This window comes from Anser anser (assembly GCF_964211835.1).
Source record: "Anser anser genome assembly, chromosome: 3".
Lineage (NCBI taxonomy): Eukaryota > Metazoa > Chordata > Aves > Anseriformes > Anatidae > Anser > Anser anser.
Window position 1 is genome coordinate 39,410,678 of NC_139722.1, and position 26,243 is coordinate 39,436,920.

At 40.1% G+C, this 26,243-nt stretch overlaps 2 protein-coding genes across 13 annotated transcripts in view; one reads left to right on the forward strand and one right to left on the reverse strand.

The window, feature by feature from the left end:
- Positions 1-24,809, forward strand: part of CFAP206 (cilia and flagella associated protein 206) — a 30,244-nt gene extending 5,435 nt beyond the window's left edge. For 2 of the 11 annotated variants that reach the window (XM_083829254.1, XM_083829255.1), the window contains 12 exons: positions 6,675-6,964; positions 9,477-9,560; positions 9,890-9,980; positions 11,059-11,247; positions 11,515-11,673; positions 12,606-12,814; positions 13,752-13,871; positions 16,041-16,239; positions 16,936-17,073; positions 19,038-19,231; positions 20,274-20,417; positions 23,411-24,809. In XM_083829254.1, coding sequence (XP_083685380.1) covers positions 6,857-6,964; positions 9,477-9,560; positions 9,890-9,980; positions 11,059-11,247; positions 11,515-11,673; positions 12,606-12,814; positions 13,752-13,871; positions 16,041-16,239; positions 16,936-17,073; positions 19,038-19,231; positions 20,274-20,417; positions 23,411-23,683 — 1,908 coding nt within the window. In that variant the 5' untranslated portion in view covers positions 6,675-6,856 and the 3' untranslated portion in view covers positions 23,684-24,809. Of the gene's footprint in view, positions 1-6,390; positions 6,512-6,674; positions 6,965-9,140; positions 9,249-9,476; positions 9,561-9,889; positions 9,981-10,029; positions 10,927-11,058; positions 11,248-11,514; positions 11,674-12,605; positions 12,815-13,751; positions 13,872-16,040; positions 16,240-16,935; positions 17,074-19,037; positions 19,232-20,273; positions 20,418-23,410 lie in introns of those variants that run through there. The other 9 variants (XM_083829259.1, XM_083829258.1, XM_083829250.1 and 6 more) reach the window with 9 other exon arrangements.
- Positions 24,810-24,956: 147 nt separating this feature from the next.
- RARS2 (arginyl-tRNA synthetase 2, mitochondrial) overlaps positions 24,957-26,243 on the reverse strand; it is a gene marked incomplete at its 5' end in the record, with an annotated part of 55,551 nt that continues 54,264 nt past the window's right edge. For both annotated transcript variants that reach the window (XR_014581743.1, XM_083829248.1), the window contains one exon: positions 24,957-26,138. The remainder of the gene's footprint in view (positions 26,139-26,243) is intronic.

The window sequence follows — 26,243 nt, forward strand, 5'->3', positions numbered from 1 at the left end:
GTACTTCTGGGGGGAAAAAAAAAAAGGGACATAATTCCCTGCTGCTTCTTCCACACCATTGTGAAAAAGCCTTGCAGCTCTAGCATTAATAATTTTGTCTCAGCATTCATAGCTCTTCTGTATGTGGATGCTGAAAAGTACAACATCAAATCTCATACTGTCTGTTGGCACTAGCACTGGCTGAGTCTGTCTCAGAATCTGTTTCCTTTTGGGGCACATTATTAGGTAATGCTGTAATGACTCAGTATTGCTTCTAAAGATTTGCTAGCTTTGAAGGAAGAAAAATTATAGGGATTTAATCCATTCAGTCACTTGAAGCATCAATATTATTCATAACATTAGGATATTTCATGAATACCGAACAGGATAAGCTTTGCAGCCTCATTGAATTGCTGGAGAGCACAAGGCTAACGATGCTGAGGTCTGTCACCGCAGTGCTGAAGAGATGCTTTCAAGGTGTCCCTGCTCCTGCTGCTTCATCAAGTCTTCAGCATTAAGAGGAGACTGGTCACCTAAATTTTCTTGGAAACCAAAAGCCCCAAATACAGAGTGCCCCTCAGCTCACAACCACAACGTAGCTCATCTCTTCTGAACTAATGAATTCTCAGTGAAATGCCATCCTCGTGTTCATTAGTGTTGCAGATTACTTTGAATCGAAACTCCCTACTGTATTTGCTTTGCACAAATACTACTACTTTGCCTAGACAAGACTGAAAGTATAGCAATCTAGCAGAGCAAGGAATGACCTTGTAGGTAGCAAGCATGAATTGGCCTCTCCAGTAAAAACATTGATCAAAAAACTATTCTTTCATGGCCATAACTTCAGTTTCAGTGTATATGTTGTGTATATCTTCTTGGTTTTTGTTTTGTTTGTTTGTTCGTTCATTTGTTTTAGGGTGGTGAGCGAAGCAAGAAGCAGCAATTTGTCTAGTTCTGGGATTTTAACTCAGAATTTACCAATAACTAACTGGAACAGCCACCCAGGATGAAGGCTTTTTGGAAGCTCTTGCTTTACATTATTTTTCTCAGTAAAGCAACATCTTGCTACGGCACATGAGAGCCCTGGTTTTATATATCTACAAATATTTAAAAATCTTCTAATCTGCCACTAAAACTTCTGTGCACATCATGACCCATCTCTAACCACCCCCCCCCAAAAAAAATAGTAATGTAAAGGGTGGGTACACTTTTCTCAAAACCCTTCTGAGCTCTGTACATGTGGTTGTGCACTTGAATCAGTGTGCACATCTTTATGGCCTACAGATCACACCTTAATAAAGACTTGGAAAAAACCTACAGTTTCACTTCAGTTGTCTCCATGCGATAGGAAGGAGCTGAATGGGAAGTCACAGAGAGTCAGCCTGGTAAAATGCCCTTGGAAAGGATTTTCAAAATTTCTTATACGACATGCCTTTGATTCAAAGCAAAACCAAATGTCCTTCTTAAATATTTGTGCATGCCAGGGAAAAGTATTCCTTTCCTTGTTTCAGCAAAAAGGACTTAATGACCATCTGTAAGTCCTTTTCAATTATATTCTATTTCTACGGTTAAATGACTTTACTAAATTACTTCTACATCAGGTGTTTTCTGTACTTGTAATTTCACAAATTGGATTCCTATCTCCTCGTGGCATTTTCTATCTAAATATTTTTTTCATGTCCATTAATAAGATTAGCTGACATGTGAGACTGAAAAAAACAATTGCAGCTGGCCACTGCTGTGTATCTGTAGAAGAGTCTTAGAATTCACTTTTAAAAGTAAAAGGTAAGAACTGCTAACTCAGCTGCTCTTTGGTTCTCTAACAGTTACCAGGCATCCCATGATGTTAAAAAAAAAAAAAAATCACCTTTTTTTTCCAGTCTATAGCACTCCTTTTGAAGGTTGCTACAGGCACAGCTGTCTAAAGTGTTACTCAAGTATTCATCACAAATCTACAAGATCTTAAACCTTAATAGCTGCTCTAGGGGAGAGAAGCTGCACTGGGAATAGAATTGCTCTGGGGCAACGAAGGTCAGAATTTTGGAGAAAGATTTGCAAATTTGTACATAATTTCAAGGGCATCCATCCATTTGGCGGGTTGTTTCCCAGCTAATGTCTTGACATGGGGAAAACACTGCAGGGAGGGCTCTGTTTCTGGGGTAGCGTGGGTAATATTCCTCTTCCCCTCCCAGTCTGACTCACTGATCATTCTCTTACATTTTGACAGTTGAATGAAGAGCATCCTTGTACAGAAGTGAGCATCCCTTTATAGAAGTGAGAAATCTGTAATTGGAAAAGAGTAAGCTGAGTGAGAAGTTGATTTACAAACTGCAGCATTTTTACTGTCCTGTTATTAGTACAGTTTCCTTCTCCACTAATGGGGTCAGAGCCATAGCAACATATTTCCTAGACAATTCTCTCCTTCATCTGCATACTGGATAGTTGTGTTTCCACGACTTTGGAAGAAGTTCCTATAGCCCAAGAAGAAAGTCCCCGGTCCTTGATCTCCTGATGGGTCCCATCTATATGGGATGCTGCCCAGCAGTAGTTTCTGACACTTCTTCTGCTTGTAGGGAAATCAGTGTATTGCATTTTTTTCTGCTTTTGCATACTTGTGGGATTTGGGACTGTTGCAAGGACTCATTTTAGCATTGTGCGAGAAGGTAGTCTCCCGTGAAAAGAATGTTGAAGTTACTGATTTTTTATCAGCTGTACATATGTAAGGACTAGTTAATAGCTAGCTAAGCCATGAAAAGCCAGCATGGGCTTCTGGCCAAGCTGCACCTGTTTTGAAACATAACTCTAAAGGTATATGTGGGAACTACCTGATCTATAACAAGTAGTGTATGAGTCCCAGGTCTAATTTACAGCAATTTTAAGAGGGACGGTTAGTGGAAAAATGTCTTGATCTGTGTTATTTTTATTAATGCCTTAACTGAAATGTTAAAGTTGCTGCAGAGCCTTAGGTAGTGATTCATCTGAATGCAGCTGAATAATGCATCTTTTGCAGGAGTTTCCAGTTGAGGCACTTAGTGATGGTATGTCTGGAATCTCTCCGCTCCCTCCTCTCTAAAGGTTTGAAGGACAAATAATTCTGCTCCCCACCCTTTTCTGTAACCTAGCAAATACAGTGCATCCATTGTGCTGGCCAGAGGATCCAGACTAACAATAATATATTTGTTAACTGGGTTTATATATTACTGTGTTGTCTTGTTTTGTTTTTTTCCTATAAATGCTCAAATCAAGGGTAAACCTGTTGTGCTGTGCTGCCTATGAATGAAACCTGGGAGATTTTTTTTTTATTTTCAGGATAAAAGCCACACTGGATTTCTTTGGCCAGCAAAATCTTGCTGCCTCGGAGACACTTTAATCACAGGGACAACTGTCAGTTTCCCTGAGCCGAGGTCTCTGTACAATGAGTAAGTCTGTGCTCCGTGTCAGGTACCCTCATTCTTGTGGTGAAAGTCTGATATAATGGGAACTGGGGGTAGACACAGAGCAGGCATACCCAGCAGCAAAATGATGGAGCTGGGAGAAGAGAGCAGAAGAACAATTTAATGTTCCTTTACCGTATTCTAATAGGGAGGCTCAAACCCTTAATGATACCTTAAATAATTGCTATAGATGTCATCTGGGGTTCCCTTACATGTGAACAAGCAGTCTGCACCTTGCCTCAAAGAGCCTGAAATGGGTGTATACCTAATACTTGCACAGCTTTCCAGGACAGGCCCGGAAACTTAAAATAGTGCTGCATGCTCTTGTGTGAATGTGTCCTTAAAGCAGAGCAGGTCAGTGCAGCTTGCTGGCACCCCACTGTGCTCTGAGCAGGGTACCAAGAGGACAGGGCCTCTGGTTGGTGATGTGCAGGCTTGAGAAGGAAGAGAGGATAAAAATCCGTGCACCAAAACATTCTCAACTTCAAAAATCAGTTTTACTGTGAACAGACAAACTCAAGAAGGTGGCATCACGCTTCTGCCCTCACAGTGTAGATTTCTGACTGTGAGACTTCTGTGTGATTCCCTGAAAATATTAAAAGCCAGACAGATTGAGTATATTTCCCTCTTGAAAGAGACAGGCTTTTCATTCTTGTGCTTTCCTTGCACTGCTCCTTTGGAAGAAGCACATATCACAGAGTCCCAGAGTGGCTGAGGTTGGCAGAGCCCTCTGGAGGCCACCTGCTCCAACCCCTGCTCCAGCAGGGCCACCAAGAGCAGGCTGTCCAGGAGCACATCCAGGTGGCTTTTGAAGATCTCCAAGGATGGAGATTCCACAGCCTCTCTGGGCAACCTGTGCCAGTGCTCTGAAAGCTGCACAGAGATAAGTGCTTCCTGATGCTCAGATGGAAGTGCAACCAATTGCATATTAGCTTCTGCATCATGGTACAAGGTAATTTCAGAACCCTGAAATATAGCAAACAAAAAATCTGCATCATGAGACTCACGTTTTAACTTCAGCGATGAAGAAAGAGATGGTAACTCAACTTCTGCATGGATCCTGGATCGTCTTCTAAATTCCTGCACCTGGGTGCATCTTCAGAGAGGTGCAGGTGGTGTCCTGCATTGCTTCTGCAGCCACCCGGCAGAGGAGGCCTGAACACAGGAAGAAGCTAACTGAGCTGCAAGCACTTGTCAAACAGGTGATAAGCTCTCCCTCGAAGAAAGGGCTAGGGTGTCAACCTCTGCAGTAATTTTAAAACTACTGTCGTTTTTAATGATTCTGCAAACTAACATTTAAAACCCTTGCATCACAAACATAAGAATCACTTTACTGTGCACGTTTTGTTAGAAGTGAATGGCTCAGACACACCACTAGAGGGAATAGTTTATCTGTCTTTCAAGTGAGTATGACGCGGGCTCTAAGTAGCTGGGCATAGAGGATTTTTGAGGAGGAAATAAGGGTCTTTAACTCTAGTTACAAGAACACTGGAAAAAACAGGACTCCATTTCCAGAAACTCTGTTTAAAACTTAAAGTTGGTACTAATTCTAGGGGAGCAATCCAAATGTTTTGAACATGGAATAGTGTTCTGCAACTTCAGTAGCTTACTGACAAGCTAAATGAACTTTTGTGGTCTAACAGAGACTGCAAACTTCTCATGAAACCATGTTTTTCTTTAGTAAATGTATAATTGCTTTTCTTGCTTGTTTACTTGCTTTCTTCCTTTCTTTTTGCTTCCATATACACAGTTTTCCTGTTGATGTTTACGTACACATGCACATCTATACCTATGCCTCTGCATACATATGCTTTGCATATTTGCAGACATGCACGTGTATATACACAGCAGAGAAGAAACAGTCTAGGAGGTTCCTGGAGTGTGTGGAAGACAACTTCCTGACACAGCTGGGGAGTAAGCCAAGGTCACTCACGCTGGGCCTTTTGCTTGCGAGCAGAGGACTTGTGGGTGATGTGAAGGTTGGAGGCTGTCCTGGGCATAGTGATCATGAAATAAAAGCTTTCAGTTCCTGGAAAAGTAAGGATGGGGGTTATCAGAACTGCTACCTGGGACTTCCAGAAGGCAGACTGTCCTGTTTAGGAGACTTAGGAGACAATATCCCTTGGGAAGCATTCCTGAAGGGTAAAGGAGCCCAGGAAGGCAGAAGCTCAGATTCAACAAAGCTAAGTGCTGGGCACTGCACTTGGGGCCCAACAACCCCATGCAGCGCTACAGGCTGGGGAAGAGTGGCTGGAAAGCTGCCTGGTTGAAAGGCAGCTGGGTGTATTGGTCGATAGCTGGCTGAACGTGAGCCAGCAGTGTGCACAGGTGGCCAAGAAGGCCAACGGCATCCTGGCTTGTATCAGGAATAGTGCAGCCAGCAGGAGCAGGGAGGTGATCGTCCCCCTGTACCCTGCTCTGGTGAGGCCGCACCTCGAGTGCTGTGTTCAGTTTTGGGCCCCTCACTACAAGAAGGACATTGAGGTGCTCGAGCGAGTCCAGAGCAGGGCTACAAAGCTGGTGAAGGGCCTGGAGCACAAGTCCTGTGAGGAGCGGGCTGAGGGCACTGGGGTTGTTTAGTCTGGGGAAGAGGAGGCTCAGGGGAGACCTCATTGCTCTCTACAGGTACCTGAAAGTGTGGGGAGCTGGGGGTCAGTCTCTGCTCACAGGTAATTAGTGATAGGACTAGAGGGAATGGCCTCAAGTTGCGCCAGGGGAGGTTCAGGTTGGAAATGAGGAGACATTTCTTCTCAGAAGGAGCAGTCAGGCACTGGGACGGGTTGCCCAGGGCGGTGGTGGCGTCACCGTCCCTGGAGGTATTCAGAAGCCGTGCAGATGTGGTGCTTGGGCACACGGTGGACCTGTCAGCGCTACGTTAGACTGAACTCGATGCCATGAAGACCTTTCCCACCCAGACGGCTCCGTGCTTCCTCAAGCACCGCACGCCCCCACACCCCCCCTACACCTCCCCGCGGCCCGGGCCCGCCCCGGGGCGGTTCCGTGTCCATGGGAACGGGCGGCGGCAGGGCCCGGCTGGAGGCAGCCCCAGTTCGCCACCGGGCCGGGCCGGGTGATGGGGGCGAGACCGGGGCTTTGGGGTTTGGGCTTTGGGGTTTGGGGGTGAGGTGGCGGCATGGGGAGCGGCCCCAGAAGCGGCGGCGGGAGGCGGGTGGGAGGCCCCGGGCTGGCCCCAGTCGCGGCGGAGAGCTGCGTTGTTGTTATAACCCGGCTTCGCTTTCCTCCCTGTCCCTGCTGCTTTAGGTCAAGTGCTCGCCGCTTGGAACTGCCCTCAGGGCTCTGCAGCCCGCCGGTGACCGAAAACCGGAGGCCGCAGAAGGCTGTGGTATAAGTGTCCCCCCTGCCCGCCGTGGTGCGGGGGGAGCAGGGCGCTGAAAAGAGTGGTGAGAAGTCATATAAGCCCGTTAGGGTGGTGTCTGACCGCTATGTCTGGCGAACTGACTGAAGGAATCATAAAGATCATCATCCGTGAAGTAGGACAAGAATGTGCCACCAAGGGACAGGCTGTTTCTGAAACCTTGGTAGCTTTCATGGTAAGAGCAAGTGGAATGTTGCAGGGTTTTCATGAATCCAGCTGGGCATTTTTCCAGTCACGTTCAGGTTCCATTATAGTCAATAAAATCTCTTTCCCTATATATTGCTAAAGGAGCATATAGTATTTCCAAACCTGGCTGCTTTTAGCTTGGCAGTTCAAACCTCCTTTCAAGGCTTGCATGATGCAGGATCTTAAATTTTACATAATGTAAGTAGTTCCCCCAGAGTTGCTGACGCTACCCAGAATGAATGATCATACAATCATAGAATCATAAAATAGCTCGGGTTGGAAAGGACCTTAAAGATCACCCAGTTCCAACCCCCCCCGCCATAGGCCAGGACACCTCCCCCCAGACCAGGTTGCCCAAAGCCCCATCCAGCCTGGCCTTGAGCACCTCCAGGGATGGGGCATCCACAGCTTCTCTGGGCAACCTGTGCCAGGGCCTCACCACCATCTGAGTGAAGAATTTCCTTGTAACCTCTAATCTAAATCTCCCTTCTTTTAGTTTAAAACTATTTCCTCTTGTCCTGTCATTATCTGACTGAGCAAAAAGTTGCTCTGCATCTTTTTTATAAGCCCCCTGTAAGTATTGAAAAGCTGCAATGAGGTCACCCTGGAGCCTTCTCTTCTCCAGGCTGAACATCCCCAGCTCTCTCAGCCTTTCTTCATAGGAGAGGTGCTCCAGCCCTCTGACCGACTTCACGGCCCTCCTCTGGACCCGTTATGATGTGAAGCAAGGGCAAAAATCTTTCTATGGTGTTAAAAATCAATAAACTTCAAATATCAACTTCATGTCAGGGTGCCAAAGCTGGAATGGCTGAAGCTGAGGCTTTCAGGAGTGACTTTAATTTTGAAATGTCTCAGTTTCTGGTTGTCCACATTAAGAAGTTATAAATGGGCGTTCAGTGATATTCAATATGGGGTCTTAGCAACCTCAGAAGGTATTTCATTTGTTTGAAATGCCATGACTGTGAACTTAAGGCCCTGAAAAGGCTGTAGGTTCTGAGCCTTGGGACTTCTGTGAATTCATAGCAGGAGTTCTCCCTCATTTTTCTTCCATAGGCAGATAAACCACTTTTTATTTTTTTATTTCTAAAGTGCAAATGAGGTTGTTTCTGAGCTTTAGTAACATTTCTTCTACCTCTTTCATAAATGAACAAAAAGGTATGATACCATAGGTGGTTCATTGCAACAGGTATATTTATTCCTTGTGATTTACCTCTTCCATCTATTTTGATGGATTTTTTTTTCTGTGTTTAGGCAGAGCCGGCTTTTGTAAATGGGTTTAATATTTGGAGGAATTAGATTGGATCCCACTTAAACTAGAAATGAAATAGAATCAATCTTTGTGTTGTCCTTGGTGGACAACTGTTCAACTATTAATATCCTAAAAAACATACACTTCGGCATTTCTTCTTATAAGACGCAGCACCAGTGCAAAATATAGTCTGAATGCACCTGCAGAAAGATGGAGCTAGTTCTTTATTGATGTTGTAAGAATCAGCTCTTGATAAACTTGTATAGGAATATAAATGGTTCACAGCAATACTGTTAAGATGTTTTGTTTGTTTGCTTGTTTTTAAATAGCTAAAGGTTGACACCGTGTCTTTAAAAATACACGAGTTCAAAAGCAGTGTTAATCAAACATGAAAATTTTCATCAGGTAAAAACTTATGTGGCTAGCAAGATACTCAGCATAAATACCATTTGCAAGCATGCAAATATTTCCCTGTATGCAGAACAATATGATTTTTTTTATCCAAAGGGCAAGCATTTATCCTGATGCATACAACACCAGCATAGAAGTCTGTAAACAAACATAATGGATTGCTATAAAATTTCACTTAGAAAAATATATTTCCAGGACATTTTTAAAGGAGCTATATTTAAAATGTTCTTTTCAAAGTATTTCTTTTCAAATAGATTTTTTTTTCCACTTATGTCTGAGAAACGAAATTGAAGCTAGCAACACAAGTGAAATAGACTGACTTTGTTTCATTATCAAAGATTGAAATGGAACTAAAGAACAGTAAAAAATATATTTGTTTTTAAAATTTTATCCAGTAATTATTTGCACAATTGAATAATATGAAGTATATTAGTGATCTTACAGATAACAAAATTTGCAAATTCCCACTTTGAATTATAATTCTGTCATAGTTCCTTCTGTGCAGTAAATGTATAAATAATTTTCTTCTGCCTTGTGTTCCCTAAACGTTGGACCCAGTCACTGTGAACAGTTGCTCCTGCAAAGCTGTTCACTCCGTCTGGAGGTCTCACAGGTATGTGGCATTCTGGCTTGCTGCAAAGAAGGGTGGTTACAGGAACACGAGTTGTCGATAAATCACAAGGGGAAGTGAAGTTAACATTAAAAGACTTAAGTTTTAATTATTTCCTCTTAAAGCTGAGGAAACACTGTCTACACCAGAGATTTTTCAGAACGTAAAAGGCTAACTGCAAAGAGTATATGCTGAGATATAAACTAATAGCTTGCTTTTGTCAATTTCTAGGTGAAAGCTGTTGTTCTAGATCCGAGAAATGAATTTAATGTGGATCAAATCCTTACAAAAAAAGATGTGCAAAATCTTATCCAGGTAATTTTGACATGATGGCGAGTGTCAGTACTTAGCTAAGACCATACCATTATTTGCTACCTGTTCCTGTACCTATAATGCCATTTTATTTTGATACCAACACTTATAAAACTCTAATGATACTTTATTATCACAGCTCTGTAGCTAAAGACTGGAATATGTGTTCTCGCATGTTAGTAAATGCCTTATACTTAATAGTATTTGTTGCATGTCTAGAGAATGAAGGGAAGGGGCTCTGCTGCTGTTATGAAACCTGTCATATAGCCATGAACAGTACAGAAGGTTCTCAAGTAATTAGAAAGAATCCACTTCTCTGTCTCTCTTCGTAGCTTTGTGTTACCAGACTGCTTGACACAACAAACCCATCCCTGAGCACAATTAAGATGCAAGTTTACTTTGATATGAACTATGCAGACCGAGGTAATTTCAATACAAATAAATGTTTTAATAGAAGAAGATGAATCTGAGTTTAGGTTTTTATGATCTCTCTGTAGGGCTAATACTGATTCCTGACTGCTGGCAGCAAAGCAAAATAAAAATCCTTGGAAAGATGTACTATACGGGAGTACAATGTTTCAGTATGGATATTATAGGGAAAAAATGTGCACTGCGTTTGAGAGTACATTCATCTCCTCCTGTCTGAGAGACTTACTGAACTTATTAGATCATTTTGGAACAATTCTGTTTTCAGGCACACTGGCTAGCTCCCTTCAGCAAGAAAAGCTTGGGCTGCACCTGCACATCTGAAAAAGAAACACTAACCAGAACTTCACTCTTATCTGAAAGAGAACCTGTTGTTCTATCAATATTGATAATTAAGAGAGATGAGTTACCTTGAACAACCACAGTTTTAACCAAGTCTGTTTTGGTTTCATCAGTGGTAACTTCATGTGGTCTCGAAGTGGGAATGTGGAAGTGGAAGCAGAGTGAGATGGGGTTACAGTCTCTGCTCTGACTGTAAATTCAGACCTCAGTGGGACAGTGAGGACTGGCTGGGACACAGAAAACACAGGTCAGGCGTAGACAAAAAGTAGATGTTTGAGGTGGCAGGGGGCATCATGAAAGTGTTTTCTTGTTAGCATATATTTAAAACAAAAATTATCAGAATTAGGCTCCAAAGCCTTCTGGACTCCATAAGCTCAATAACTCCAGTAAAAGGACTTCTGAGATCTTGGGTAGTGTTCAGAGTTGGGTGTGTAACTTTAGGGTGTATGTGTGTGTGTTTTAGGTATTCTGGGTCATACTGCAATTAGGGGAGCTCAGAAAGTCAAAGTTGCTGCTTTAAGTCGGCCTGGATATTTTTCTGGCCTCTACTGACTGATGCTAGTTGTACTAATGGTTAACTCCACTGCTGTTAAGTATAAAGGTATGGTGCTCTGAACATCTCTTCCACATACCTGTGCTTCAGAAACCTTGAAGTGGTAATGACTTGCACCCTCTGTATAAGCCAAAATCCAAAGAATTTAGACATCACTTTCTAACTGCCCTTCTTTCTTAGCTGAATTACTCAGAGAGCAGCATCGTGTTCTGGAGGGAAGGTTGGCTCCTCTGGTCAGAGATATCACAGACAGTCGTCCTCGCGTGCAAGATGAAATGATGAAAGTGTATCAAATGATTGTTAGCTACATGCTGCTGAGCTCTGGCCTGGGATCCCCAACAGATATTGAGGTTGTCAGGGAGGTAACAGGTCAGTAAACTCCAAGTTTTGAGATTGGACTTTTCTTACTGAAAAATAAAAGGTTAACTTCTGTTTGCTGGTCTTTAGATATAGATGTGGTAAATCGTGATGAATGCTTGCTGCCCAAACTGTCACTGCTTAACCTTGAAGTTTAAATTTGCCGTAATTTTTACTTTCTGCAGTTGTTGTTCAGGAGAGGTTATTTTTGCTTGTTTAATCATTTTATTTTCCGATTCCTCATATTGAGGGCTTTCTCACCTTTTGTAATGGTTCTAGCTGCCTTGCAGAGTATATTCCCCCAGACAGCGCTGGTTGCCTTCATCTCGCTCAGTAAGAAGGATAAAGAGCAACAGCTGAAAAACCTCTCCATGCTAGTCACAGGGATTCGATTGTTCAACAAGGAGTGTGGGAAAGGAGGAAAGGGTATCGATGACCGTAAGTATACAACTGCCTTTGGGTTGTGAATTCCCAATTAATTGTTCCTGGCCTTCTGTGCTGGAGTGGCTCCAATAATATCCCGTCTCTCTAGATAAAACAGCTTTGACCCAGGGTCTGTAAACCTGGAGGAAATGTACATATTTAGTATTTGGTTATAGGTTTCCATGTAGGCTGCTACTATTTTGCTAAAAGAGAATCCGGTGTGGTTTATGTAGAAGGATTATATGTATTAACTTGATGCACTGATTTACCTCAGCATAACTTGTTCCCTGATCCTTGGCCATTAAGTGAATTAAACGTGTAACATTTGCCTTAAAAAGCAGATAATTAAGATCTTGAAAGAACACTGTCAATCCAATTACAATCTTCTGTTGAGCAAGTGTAATGAGAATTCTTAAAAGTTGCTGGGGCATTATCTGTATTCTGATAATTTAGAGTAACCCCTTCAGATTCTTAACATGTTCTCAAAAATCTTCCAGATTTTGAATCCTTCTGCTTGTTTAATGGTAAGAAATGTCAGTTGGTATCCTGGAATTTTTTCAAAAGCTATGTTCAGAGTAGGGCAAGACTTTCCTTTGTTACTTGTATTTTACAGATGGGGAAAGTGAGAAATAGAAATTATGCAGATTGCCTAAAGACTCACAGGAAACCCATGTCAGTGTTAGCAACTGAGTTGCATCTATTATAAAGCAAGTTTTCTCACAATCCTTGACTTGACATTTCCATACCTGTAATTCTGACTGTTTGGAACAACTTGACTAGTAAGTCAGGTGGTTGAATCTATACACAAACAGTTGGGAATATAAGGATAGAGGTTAGAACTAAAAATTTTGTTGGGACATTGCTGTGCCCTAATACTTCACTGTAATCATTCACTAATGATTAAAATCACTCTTTTTGTATGTATCTCTTTTATTCTGTATTAACAGTGCCAGCCATTCTGAATGAAGCCATTCCATCAGCTACACGGACTGTTGAAGACAGTCTTAATACTTGCCATGTGCTAGCCCACTGTTACACAGCCTTGTTGGAATCCATGCATGAAGACCAGCAGAGACAACGGCAGCTTAGTTCTTTTAAACTAAAAGAAGCACTGTTCAATGTGAGACAATACGAGGCCTTCCTCTGCATCCTTATGGTGAGACAACATCTTGTTGGGTTTAAAAAAAAGATTCAGAAATCATTGAAATCAGATTTTTCTCAGAATATGAGAACCTATACAACCTGTTATGCAGAGCTTTGTACCTAACTTGCTGGGGTTTGCTACTGTCAGACAAAAGACAAAATTAATAAATTGCTTGCTTCAGTGTGACTGTACTTCCATTTCATTTCTGGAACTTTCCTTTTTGGAGAGGTTTAATTTCATCACCAAAGATCTAAAAAGGCAGGGCTTTTCTTGGTTGTATACTGATACTCAGTCTGCTTAGATGTTGTGCAGATGATTGGAGAATATGAAGTGGGATTCTGCAATAAAATATCTAGTAAGAAAAGCCAGATTACCTGAAATAACAGACCTCTTCATATCTGCATAGAATTGAAGAAGTGTAATGGGAATATTTGTTTCTATTAAAAGCTGTCCCCCAAAAGAGACATGAAAGAAAAATTCTTGTTCAATCCATAAATCGTCTCAATTTTAGGCTGTAGACATCCCTAACATATAGGGAGTCATCAGAAGTCTTAAGAACACAGTTTAAATTCCTGACATTTGTTTTGCTTATGAAGACCTTTTTATTTGTCTTTATTTGTCTTTTAAGAATTGCTGGGTTATGTTACAACAATTATGTTACTCTCCTGTACATCATAAAGCTTGAGAAAATGTTTCTCTTCAATATATTTGTTAAATTTCTCTTCATTTCAAAAGTGTTGAGGTTTTATGTAAAAATTCCTAGTATTTGTTTGAGAGAAGTGCCTGGTCTTATACCTGAACACTCAAGAAAAAAAATTATTTTGTTGAAAGTTAAGGTCCATTTTATTCTTTAAAATAGTTGAACAAGGAGATCAACATAAATATTTGTTACTAAATATTTCATTTTTTGACTCTCATACTTCTTACCTGAAGTACATTCTCTTTGCAGTCTGATGCAATTACAGGTGCTCAAGAAGTTGAAAAGATGAATGTGCAGTTTACAACAACAATGGAGCAGTTAAAAAACACAGTTCAGAATAAGGTTTCTGTAGATACCAAAGAAGTTTTTGTAAGTATTTTGAATGGAAAGCTTATTTGTTTTTATCTATAAAAAGAAAAAATAATGATAATACTTTACAGGTGTGTTTTTGCACAGTTTGCTTTAAGAAAAAGGCTGCATTATTTTCTCTTTTATAACAGCACTCCTGGTAGTTTTTCAAGGGGTGACTAAACTATCAGACTTGATCTCAAGGTACAAGGAAAGCAAGGTACAAAATGGAGGGAAGGAATTAAATACTATTTTTCTCTAAGTGTCTTGGGTTGCTTGTCGGTATTTGTAGAATTACAGTGGTATTTTCCTGTTTTGTTTAAGTATTCTCTCCTGTTTCCTGCAGAAACTGTTAGAACATATTGATAACAGCACATCAGAATGTGATTGCTTTGAAATCCTTTCAGATAGCGATTCTGCAATTACAGTATGGCTCCTTGGTAACATTTTTCTGAAGAAATTGGGTTACTGTGATAGGGATTTCAGTCTCTTCGCCCTTCCTAATAATTGCTGAATCCGTTGGCCAGTTTCAGTTGAACTTGTCAGAGCCCAGAGCTCTCAGAATATGTCATTTTCTGCAAGTTCTCTGAAAAATAAGTAATTGGACAGACACAATTAGAGCCCTTCTAAGGGCTCTGCAGTGGGAATGCCACAGTTACGTGTCCAGCCAGCCGTCTGGGCAGTGAGCAGACACGTACATACATCTGTGCAATCCATGTTCTGTACTTGGCTGGTGGTTACAGGACATGGGAGGAAGAGAGAATGAGTGATGGGAACTGTAAGCATTTAAATAAATGAAATTTAAAGAAATGTAAGCATTTATTGCCTCCTTACACCATGAAAACCTGGGATTAGTGTGATGGCATGATAAAAAGGATATGGGAGAGAAATACGTCAGAAAGCAGGCTTCCATAAATTTGCTTTTCTTGGAAGAGCTCCTTACTTTGTGTGATGTGCCTACCATTTTAATTCCGCGTAGGGAGCTGCTGAACTAGCATGCCCTTTATACATAGGTTAGGTTTTATTTCATCCTTCAGAACAAATAATTAGAAAGCAAAATAAAGCTTGATGTGGAGGAGGGAGGAGGGAAGATCATGCCCCATCTACTTAGAATATTTTTTGCACTTCCCATGAGGGTATCTGTGCTGGAAACTCATGGCAATGGCGCTTTGAGGTACATCTCAGGTGTGATCTGACACTTCAGCTTATGTGTGCTTGTGATTTTATAAGCCAGATGTTCTCGTTTGGAGGACATTTACCTTGCTCACTGAGCTGCTTAAAGCAGTTTTTTTCTCTCCTTCTGTATCTTCATGGGGCTTAAGTGCCTGATACACACTTTGGTATAGTGATAAAGACAGAGGGGAGAGATGAGTAGGCTTTTCTCAGAGGCATGTGAGAGAAGAAATCCCAGTTTAGGTTCTTTGACTTCCTCTGGAAAAGCCTGTTTCTTCCCCTGGATGATGGAAGGAGCCTAGGAAGATTCAGTTCGCTGATCTGAATTTAACCTTTCTGAATACACATTACCCTTCTCCCTAGAAGCTGTCTGCTCTTGGCTGCTTCCTGGACTATATTTGTACCAAGCCTTTTAGTAAACATAGTAGATTTCATTAATACTCTTTTAATCCTATTTTTTTTCTAGTAAGAATGGTTTTGGTCTTGCTTCCTTTCCTTTCGTTTCCTCCATTTCTGTACCCATAACTTTTCCACAGCGTTAGAGGTGCTGATGAATTCCAGAGCTAACTCTTTTGACCATTCATGTGATAATGTTGGGAACGTGCATAAAATACAGTGCTGTTGGCATGCGTTTCAGATTTGTTGAGCTTCTTCCCATAAATGCTGTGTACTTAAAGGCAACAGGGTGCATTTAATGTCACTATAATTAAGCATTTATACTCAAAGCTGAGGGTCTTCTTTGGTAGGTGAGTACGCATTTATGTCAGCATTGCTGCTGGGAATGGCAGCTTCCAGTTTTGTCCTAAACCCTGCACCTCTCCGAGGCTGGATGTAGGTGCCTGGACCTGCGTGATGGGAATTCCACTTTCAAATCCCCAGGCTTCCCCTGGGGTTTTGGGGTGCTGAAGGCCTTGTAGGTCAGCTTTGTTCCTATTAGGGGTTGTTGTGCACAGCATCGGGGTTATGTTGCAGACATAAAACAATTCTAGACTTCAGATAGTTTTCTTTATTTTATAGCCTCTCTTTGTTGCAATTTATAATGTGTGGACTGGATTTCAGAATGAGATACTACTCCTGAGCTTTCTCACAAATATGACTAACAGTCTGCAACAGTTCTTGGAAACACAATCACAGCTTTTTCCTGAGGAAGTGCTAACATCTCTTCTAGAAGGAGTGACTGTGAAGACTGATGAGGAAAGGATAAGAGAAACCATGGGTACTGAAAGTTGCTATTTTTTTTTGTTTGTTTTCTTTAACATCTCAAGATTTTATGATTTAAATTTTACATACAGAAGGAACTACACACTGATTGTTTAATAATTAAAATCTCCACTGTAAATTAAAATGCAGCCTTTGTAGTGTGTGGATTTATTTTTCATGTACAGTTTGGGCTTTTATATATAAAACTAAAATATTTCTAGCAGCTACAAACATGCCTTATAAAAATTCAGAATTTTCAGAAGAAAGAATACTTCTAAGATATTTTTTTTTAAGTTTCATAAGTTTATGACTTCTTACACCTTTCAGAACTTCTGAAGTGAATGGAGGAATAAAAAGAGCTAAATAATGGGGCTTTATTTTTTTGCCAGAAGTGTGTTTCTGTAAAGATGCTATCCCTAATAACCATGTTATACTCAAGGAGATTTATAATGTGTGAATGGGTGAAACCAGAATGGGACCATATGATATTACCTTCCTCTTTTGTCCTGTTTCCAAAGAAAACTAATGCTTTTAACAAAGGATCCTGAGGACTGACTTTTCAGTCCTTCAGGACTGGTTCCTTAAGATCTTTTCTAAGGTAGGTCTGAAGTTTGGGAAGATAATAGTAATCAGGTTATCCTGTAACATGGTTATATTGTAAACATCAGATGTTTTGTTAATGAAATCCTCCCTTTGTTAAATCATTTCTTAGGAACAAGAGTGAACGTTTCTGATTTCGAGGACCAAGAATGGCTTTTTCCAGAGACTACTGCTGATTTTGATCAGTTGCTAATCCAGTACCGTGGTTTCTGTGCATATGCAATTGGTGTAAAAGGCCTCACCCTTCCAGGTATGCTTTGTAGTTAGATCTTCTCCTTACTTCACGTGTACACAAGTGCAAGAGAAGAAGTGAAGATGTTCTGAATGCGTCCTCTTTTTTGTCAAAACTGGAGTACTGTAATTTCATGTATGTAATTTTCACTCCCAGATAACTTATTTCCCCCATTGAAGTATTTTTCTTTAAAAAATACCCAGATAAACTGCCCAAAATAGAAGGTAGGAGGGCTTCAAGAGAAAGTAGGCATGAACGAGTAGAGGCAGAGACGAAATGGGATGGACAAATGTTTCCTCCTGCTATTTGTGCATCTGTATAACCTACATTGCAACTGAATGCAGGTTTGTTTATTGTTAATGTGTTTTCATACAGTCATCTGTAAATGGTCCTTCCTTCTATTTTGTGTATCTGTGTGCTGAAACACACCTATTCATGCCTACATCGTACATATATTTAAGCAGTGGATATAAAATACCAGAAGTCTTCTCTGAATAGAATAGTGCGAAATTGCACTTGGTGCTACTAATGGTAGGATTTTATTTGGTCTGATATAGGATCATTTTTCTTGAAATCAAGTCTTATTTCAAATTTTTCTGTTTTCTGTCTTCCAGTGTTTTATAGAACCTATCCATATAGAACTATTTTAAACCTACAGGAGGCTGGGAGGAAAATGTGGCTGCTACTTGGCATTATTAAAAAAAAGTGTATGTTTTAATGGCATTGTAAATATATTACATTTACTTAGTATTGTGCATGAGAACAGCTGTCCTGGGTTAGACTGAAGGTCTCTCTAGTCTTGCTTCTGATCATGAGAAATCATGTAGGAATGGTCCTTCCTTCATCATATCCTTCCCTGTTCTAGCAGTCAGTAGTTACGGGATTACTTCAGATAAATGTTGTGTTTTCACCTTTCTGTTAAATAGTCAGTGATAGAGGTTTTTCATTTATCTAATTGCTTTTTGAATCCATTCAGAGTTTGCCATGGGATATTCTGATTGTCAAAAGTCCCACAATTGTAATTATGTATAATATGAAAAAATACCTCTTTCTGAGCTGGGTTTAAGCTCTGGCTTGGTAATTTCATCACAGCTCATGCTTTTTCTATTAGGAAAATCAGCAAACAGTCATTTATATATCAGAACTTCTGCATGCAATTCATGGTTTTCTAATCCCGAATCGTATATTATTTCTCTTCGGTTTTTAATACTGGAGACAACTATTTCTTTAACCCTTCCTTCTGTGAAGAGTATTTAGAGCCTCTGATAATTCCCAGCTCACTTCATTTTAATTTTTTTATTCTAATGGGTTGAAACAAAATGTAGTATAGCAAACATAGCATATAGGTTTTTATGTTTTTTTTCTTCCCCCCATTTGTGTCCTACTAATTCCTGATATTCTTTGAGCATTTCTTGATTGCCACTGAATAGTGCTATTTAATGTCTTCAAGGCACTGTCTGTGATAATTCTAAGTCTTTCCTAGATGATGGCAGCTGAAAGAGAGTCATTCATTGTACGTGAGCTCAATTTATGTTTTCCTCAGTAGGTTATTTGGCCATTATTGACTTTTAATTTTCTCTGTTAATTTGTTGTCCAGCTTCTCAGCTGCCTTCGCATAATTTCAGTGTTATGCCCCTTGGTATAAATTGATTGCTGATCTGCAATCTGGTATTTGCTGGAGATTATAGGGGAAACATTTCTGGGTATGGACATTTGTTTTTATGCTTTTGCTGTAGGTGTTTTATCCATTGTTTTTCTCACAAACATGGAGTCTAATCTAGATTAAGGTATACTGGATGTAAACTGATCAAAAGCAATTGTATTGGCCTAAAGGAATATACTTTTCTGTATTTAAAAAATATTTCAGGGCTGACTTGAGGGAAACATTTTTAATCGAGATCATATGTCTTTTGTATTGGATATCAAACTGTTTACTATTTTATTTTGTTTCTGTTTTGTTTTGTTTTGTTTTGTTTCCCTAGGAAATCCTGCTATTGGAATTTTGAAGCACAAGGACAGATGCTATGTGTTCAGTTCCAAGGAATCTGCATACATTTTTGCTCAAGATCCAGATAAGTTCATTCAGCTGAACGTAGAAAAAGCAAAAGAACATGCAGAGTTAATTCATCTGCTCGAGCTTCACCATCAGTTTGAATACCTTGCTCCATACACACAGGTACACATCGCCCCTGCCTCTTGCCGAACAGCTGTCGGATCACTGGTTGATCTGTGCTTTCCAGAACATAAAGAGAACAGATGATACCCAGGAGTATAATAATCTGCCTATCATACAGAACATCTGATGGTCCGTCTCTTCCAGACCTTCGTGGTGTAGATAGCAGCATAAGGGGAAAATGTTTCTTCTCACTTTGTCTCTTCCTAGGAGAGTACGTAGAGCCAAAGGATTATGGCAGTGATGAAAACTGCTCATCCTTATCCTGGGAAGATCTCGTGTCTGATGTTTCTTTTCCCCATTATTGCAAAACTAGCTTAAAGGGACAGTAAGTAAATGTAATAGAAGATGAACCAGACACCACATTAACTAGAGCTTTAGCTCAGGAGTTCATCAGCATGTGCTGGATGAGCGTGTAGTGATATCTGGGGACAGGATTTATGGAATGTATTGCAGAACGAAAGGGGGCTCGTTAATAATGAATGTGACAGTGCTACAACGTGAAATCCAGAGGCTTGATTTTGATGTGTAGATTTTCTCTGTGACACATTGTGAATTCTAAATCCCTAGCTATGCAAAGTACATAGTCTTGAACTGACCCTTGGTGAGAAAGATATGGTTTATATCCTACCTCTGGCAGAGATGTAGGCATTTCTCCTGATTATTATTTATGATTTTTAGTCTGTTCATGAAGATGAGATGCCTGCCTCATAAAATACTGCCTGTGGAGGTGGGATCCCTTTTTATCAAAGTCCAATGATTAAGCACTTAACCAGGACGGGGGAGTCTGAAATTCAGCTGGGCAATCTGCCTAAAGGGTTTTCTGTCAGAAATTAAATTCAACAAATTCTGATTGGTTTCTTTTCTTTTTAGCGGGTTCAGGGGAACAAAAATATTGCTGAACATAAAAATCGTTACCTACTTGCAATTTACAGGTTTGCAGGTTTCTATTTGCTTTTAAGAACACGCATATCCATGTTCTGTCTTTGATGCCTGTATTCTCCTCATTAATGCCTTGCTTGTTGTCTTTTTTCCCTCTATCCAGGCAAGAAATGCAGACAAACATTTGATGAAACCAACCACAAAATGTGACAGCAGCACTCAAACTGATACTCACATCTTGCCTCCGTCTATCGTGAGGTCCTATGAATGGAATGAGTGGGAACTGAGAAGAAAAGCTATAAAATTGGTTTGTATTGTTACTACCAGATTTTCACGTGTCGGATAACAAAGTTCAGACCAAATTATTACAAAGTATTGTACTTTGCAGCATGAGTCTAAACTTACCCGAAGATGCATGCCTTTGTTACAACTGGTCCAATCAGTTTTCTCCCCATTTTTTGAGCAGTGCTTCCACTGCTAAGTCTATTCATTCTTAATTTTTCAGTTGCCTTCTTTAAGTGATAGGTTTAGTGATTAGCACTGAATTTTAAAGTTGTTTCTCTACACTCAAATAAATTTAACAGTTTGAAGATATTGCTATTTAAATTGTTTTTTATATTTTTTATTATTATTATTTGGTTTTAAATGGGGTTGCAGAAGGGTTTGTGTCAAGCAAAACTTTATTGCAAGATGAACAATTTATATTAATATCAACATCAAGAGGAGAAACAATGTAGTAACTGGCAGGCAGAACAGTTAGGAATACCTCTGAATGTGGTTCACCCTGCAGAAGCTTTGTTTGAACTAACTTATCCACCCCTGAAAGAAATCAAAGCATGAGGCTTTTTTCTTTTTTTTGGCATAGTGAAGTATTTTTCATTTTATCTTGAATCCTCACGTTTGCTAAAACCAACTCATTGGGTTTTATTTGAAAGTGAAATTCCCCTCTTTCATGTACGACCAATCCAGATATGTAAGAAACAGAGCAAATAGCTTTTCTGTTGTATATGTAACCCAGAGGAAATGGTTGTTATATATAAATCATGGTGATTTTCTGTTGGATTGGAAATCACAGTCCCACAGAGGGTTGGCGACATACATAAAAGCTTCTAAAGTAACAGCATATATCTAAAAAGCTGCTTACTAGGAGCTTTTCTTTTCCCAGCACATGCGGTTGTTAAGGTATAGCACTCGATTTTCACAATTCAATCAAAATGAACTTGTTTGTGTAGGTGATATTGCAGTTACCAACAATAACTGGACACAGAATGCTGCAGGGAGGTGGGTTGTGGTTTGTTTTTGTGAACAGATGCATATGGAGGCCTGTGGTCTGCTGTGAGGCCTGTTTCTTTTCTGTCCTTCTTCTTGCCATGAACTTTCTAACATTATAAAAGGAAACCAAAATTTTTAGAGTGGGATTTTTGACAGTATTAGCTGGTTTACAAAGGCTTGTAAGCAATAGGTGGTAATGAGGTATATAAAAAGAAGCCAAGTGGCCTAGCTTAAAGCCTCACTTTGCTTCTCTAATGGACAGAAGTACATAAATAAGTGCTAAGACGTGTTCAGTGGTTATGCTTATCTTTAGCATAAGCAAAGGTGTATGTTTTCTAAGAGTTGAGCTTGAAGAGTTTACAAGCAATTTTGCAGCTCGTTAGTTTGAAATGTTTAGAGACAAAGTACTCGGGGTGTCTTAGCATCAGCTGTCTCTATGGGAGATTGGCGATGCGGAGTTGAAACAAAAAATACAAGGCACGTGCAAAAGCATTTGTCTGCACCGACTATGCTGAATTTGTAATATGGAGCTGATAAAACATTTAGAGCCAAAGTGCTGAAATAACAGATGCAGCTTACCAATGCATCAGTAAATTTGATGCTATTAGGGGAGCAATGGACATATTTGCAGGTTTCCACAGAATCACAGAATTGTAGGGGTTGGAAGGGTACAGGATAAGCTCAGAGGCCTTGGGTTTCTTTTCTGTTGTTTATACTTAGCCAGAAAACTTGAACTATTAAAATAGGACTTTTTAAGAAGACTTATTTGATGTTAGCAGTAAAATTTTCAGTTCACATTTGTTTCCCTGTACAAGCATACAGTATTCCTTGCAATAGCACTCACTCAGCATTCACTTGTTTTAATTGTCAGCAAAACCCTTTATTGGGGGGGAAAAAAAAAGAAAAACAAATAATAAAATACTCTCTCTTTCCATCACATCTTTTCTGTAAATTCATTATTGTTCTTTTCTGTATTTTCCTGTGACACAGTGCATAAGATTCAGTTGTAGATTAAGATACCAAACTGTGTCTACATGTAGGTACTTAAACTTCCATTACAGTCAGTATTGATCTAACTAGTGGAGTCTGGAGAGTGTTTTGGCTTATCCAGATATGAACACCCAATTACAGGCCACCTTAATCACTCCACAGACTTGGACTTCAGACTCCAGTTACGGGACTGCACCCTGGGGACTTTCTCACTTACATGTATGGGTCAGAATCCCACCACGTGAGACTGTATTTTGTGTATTTCAGTGATAACGTTATGTCAGTACAATTTAAAGTGGTTTGTGTCATTGCTGACATAGAAGAAGGAACATACATTTTGTTGTTTTAAGTGCTCACTTGGTAATATTAGCACTTCATAAGTGATTTTGTTGTATCTACAGCAATTGCTATGATTAAACAGAGCTTTATTATTGCTATCATAAATTACCTATCTTGTGCCACTTGCCAAGGGTCTAACAAGTAATGTCTTGAAAGAAGGCATTTTTTCCTTTTATGTGATACTCTGTGACACCAACCACCAAATCTCGTCACGTCTGGTAGAAACCAAAGGCTAGATCCTGTAGTTTAGTTGTCCACAACGTTTGGGATCCTCAGATTTGTTTTAGGTTGCAGATACCAGGAGATTAATCCGCCTTCCATCACATTCGGTGTACTTTCCAGTGGATTGAAATAAATCTGAAGCATTGGCAGAGCTTAACATGAAAATAACATTTCATTCTAACAAAACAAAGTCTTCAGCATTTAACAACATTTGAAGCACAGTTACCAAAGAAAAACATGGAAACAACAGGAGCCTGACTTAAAATTTTAAAATTCTGGGGCTGCATACGATTTTGTTCACAGATTCTGTTAGTTTCAGGGGATAGCTTCAATGAATTTAGGGTAGGATGAAGTGTGCAGTGTTGCAGGTTTGTGAAGCCCATAGAGGTACAATATGTAAATGCAGAACATGTAACACCTAAGTGCTAAAATGTTCAAACAAAATTTTGCTTAATGCGATTCTTTCTGTGTCTTTAGGCCAATTTGCGTCGCAAATTAACTCATGCCGTGCAGACTGATCTCAGCCATCTGAGAAGGGAGAACTCCACCCAAGTGTACTTGCCAAAAGATGTCAGCACCCAGACTAAGCACGATAACTCGAGCAATGTACCCAGACCACAGATTTTCTTGGCAGGTCTCCGAGGAGGATCATCTGCTGCTACTCATATGGTCAAAGTGGGCTTAACAAGACCAATAGATGAAACCTTATTGAAAATGAGAAGCCTAAAGAAATATACTAAATACATATAAAAATCCCAACATATATCTGAATCAAGTTACCAAAAAATTTTACTATGTCTGTTGATTCCAGGAGCAGTTGACTTATTTCATTTGTCTTACTTGCTAGGGCTGCTAAATGGCAGTAAGTGATAGAAATGATGAGCCTGAAACACACAGAGTTTAAAAAGCAATTTAGAGTGAACTTGTCCTGAAAACTTTAACTTAAACTAACATTTAAATGTGTAGTGTGGGTCTGGGATTTTCTTGATTTTGTAATAAAATGACTGCTTGCTGAAACACTACTGTTAAGAGACGTGGCTTTGGTACATGAAAAGCATAACGTTAGACTCATCGCTTTTATGAGATGCAGGGCCCATCCTGCAGCTCCTACAGAGGCATAATTCTCATTGGTGTGAAGTAAAACCGATCCCGAGAGAGTCATCCAGATGTCACAGATCTGCCCACAGAGCGTAATTGTCCAGAAGGTAACACCAGCAAGATGAAATGGGTTTAGGTTCTTGGGCCTGTCCATTCATGGTGCTGCTAATGTCTTCCCAAGTAATGGGCCTTATGAGCAGAGGCTAGGGCAGGGGGCTGAATCTGTCTGGGATGGCTCTGGCAGCCATTTGAGGTCTCCAGTAATTTCTGTGTTCGTTGGCTAAAACGTGTGCTTACCAGCACATGGCAAACAATAGGAACTTCAGGCATGTTTTTTAAAGCATTATTTCACTTGCGTTTAAAAAAACTAAAGCACAACAGGAACAGGTTTTTATCTCTATTTCATTGCGGCACTGAAATATGTGCCAGGTCTGTTAAGCTCAACAGCAGCTATTATTTCTCTTTGTGAAAAGCTGAATCAGCTGAGCTTTAAAATCTCAGACAAAGTAGGGAATACATTAAAACAGAGATGCTTTTCACAACATCAAAAAGCTCCACCAGTTACTTTCTGCAAATTATCCTGAGGCACCTGTGTGACTGCATGGGATTGGCTAAGGTTTTTAACTCTCCTTTTGGTCAGGTGCACCATGGTGCATCATGGTTTCCTGGGCCATTGTTATACCAGCTTGTGATAATGAAGTGTGGAGATGCGAGCTGCTAGGTGACTTTTCTGTGGCATTGTGCAGGATAACATTCTCTTTTTGTTTAACTGTCCAAGGTGTACTTGGCTTCACTTCTTAAAGTTAAACATCTGGGACTAATCCACAAGGTATTACCAAAAATAATAATAATAAAAAAGATCAGAAGGGGAGTGCATATAAAACTTAGATAACTGTTTCTACTAGCTGATTTTTCCCTTTTGTAAAAAAAAAAAAAAAAAAAAAAAATCAGTAGCAGCCAGATACGCTGCTCCTCCAGGTTTTTCAATGATGAGCTGGCACTGATTTTTCAGATTTATTAATAAATACATGAGTGCTATTACTTGCAGCTTTTCTAATTCAGAAAAGGTATCCTGTTGATGGTAAATGCAGTACTTTTTGTTCTGTACATTTTTATCATCATTTGCTTTGAACCTTTTATGTTAAAGTTCTTACCTTGAACCAATGAGCTGGTATTTTAAGAACATATAAATACACTTATATAAAAGAAAACTGATGAGTGAAAATCGTTTTCATTCTTTTACATTTGTGGAAGCTATGGCAGTATTGTGAAATAGTGGGGAATACGACTGTAATTTCAGATTTGACACAGCAGAAACACGTCAATATGGAAAAGTTTACTACTGGCAGTGACAAAGAGGCGTGTGAGATTGTCCCTTCCTGGGTGTTTACTACCATTAAAATAGTTAAAAAAAAAGGAGAGATTATTTTTCAGAATGGCTTTATTCATGTGGAAGGGGAGACAATTTTCAGTTCATGCCCATTTGAACTTGAGCTTGTCTTCACTTGAATCTCCCCTTCTTTTCAACAGCTCTTCCTGGTGCAACAGTGAGTGTGCTTATGATGGAAAGATCATGCAGGACCTAGCCTTGTAGCCAGCAGTTTGGTACTGAAGTGCAGTGCATGCAGCTATCAGGCTTCAAGGTTATTCAAAGGGTAGCTCATCGCAGCACAGTGGCACCCTTCGCATTTACAGCTGTTTTTTAGTTTTGATGTTGTTTTTCCTTTAAGATTGTGCTGTTTGGGGAGCACAACAGAGTTATGTAGAAAGCAAGAGATACACAGATTGCAGCCTAACAGTTCACTCGAATTCCTCAAGCTTTGCTCCATAATTTGCATGCATAAATTCAGCCACTGAAATCACCTGGTGGCTGCTGCACAGATTAAAATATCGCTCCATTTCCACGTCCTTCAAACCTCCTCAGCCTCCAAAGCAATGCATCTAGCACAGCCTCTCTCCTCCTCAGTGCGCTGTGTTCAGTCGTAGGCAGCTGCTACCTGGTGAGGCCCCCTGGGACCTGAACGAAGTCTCCACGCAGTGTCTGCTGCAGAGCCGGGGGGGTTTTCAATGCTTTCCCTCTTGCCATCATTGCTGAGAAACAAACTAGCTGGGTAGAGGTTATGAGGGGAAGGAAATGTGTAAGTAACAGCGTATACGTTCAGTAAGTGCAAATTAGAAAGTTCGCATTGTAAAAGGAACATTACTAAAACCA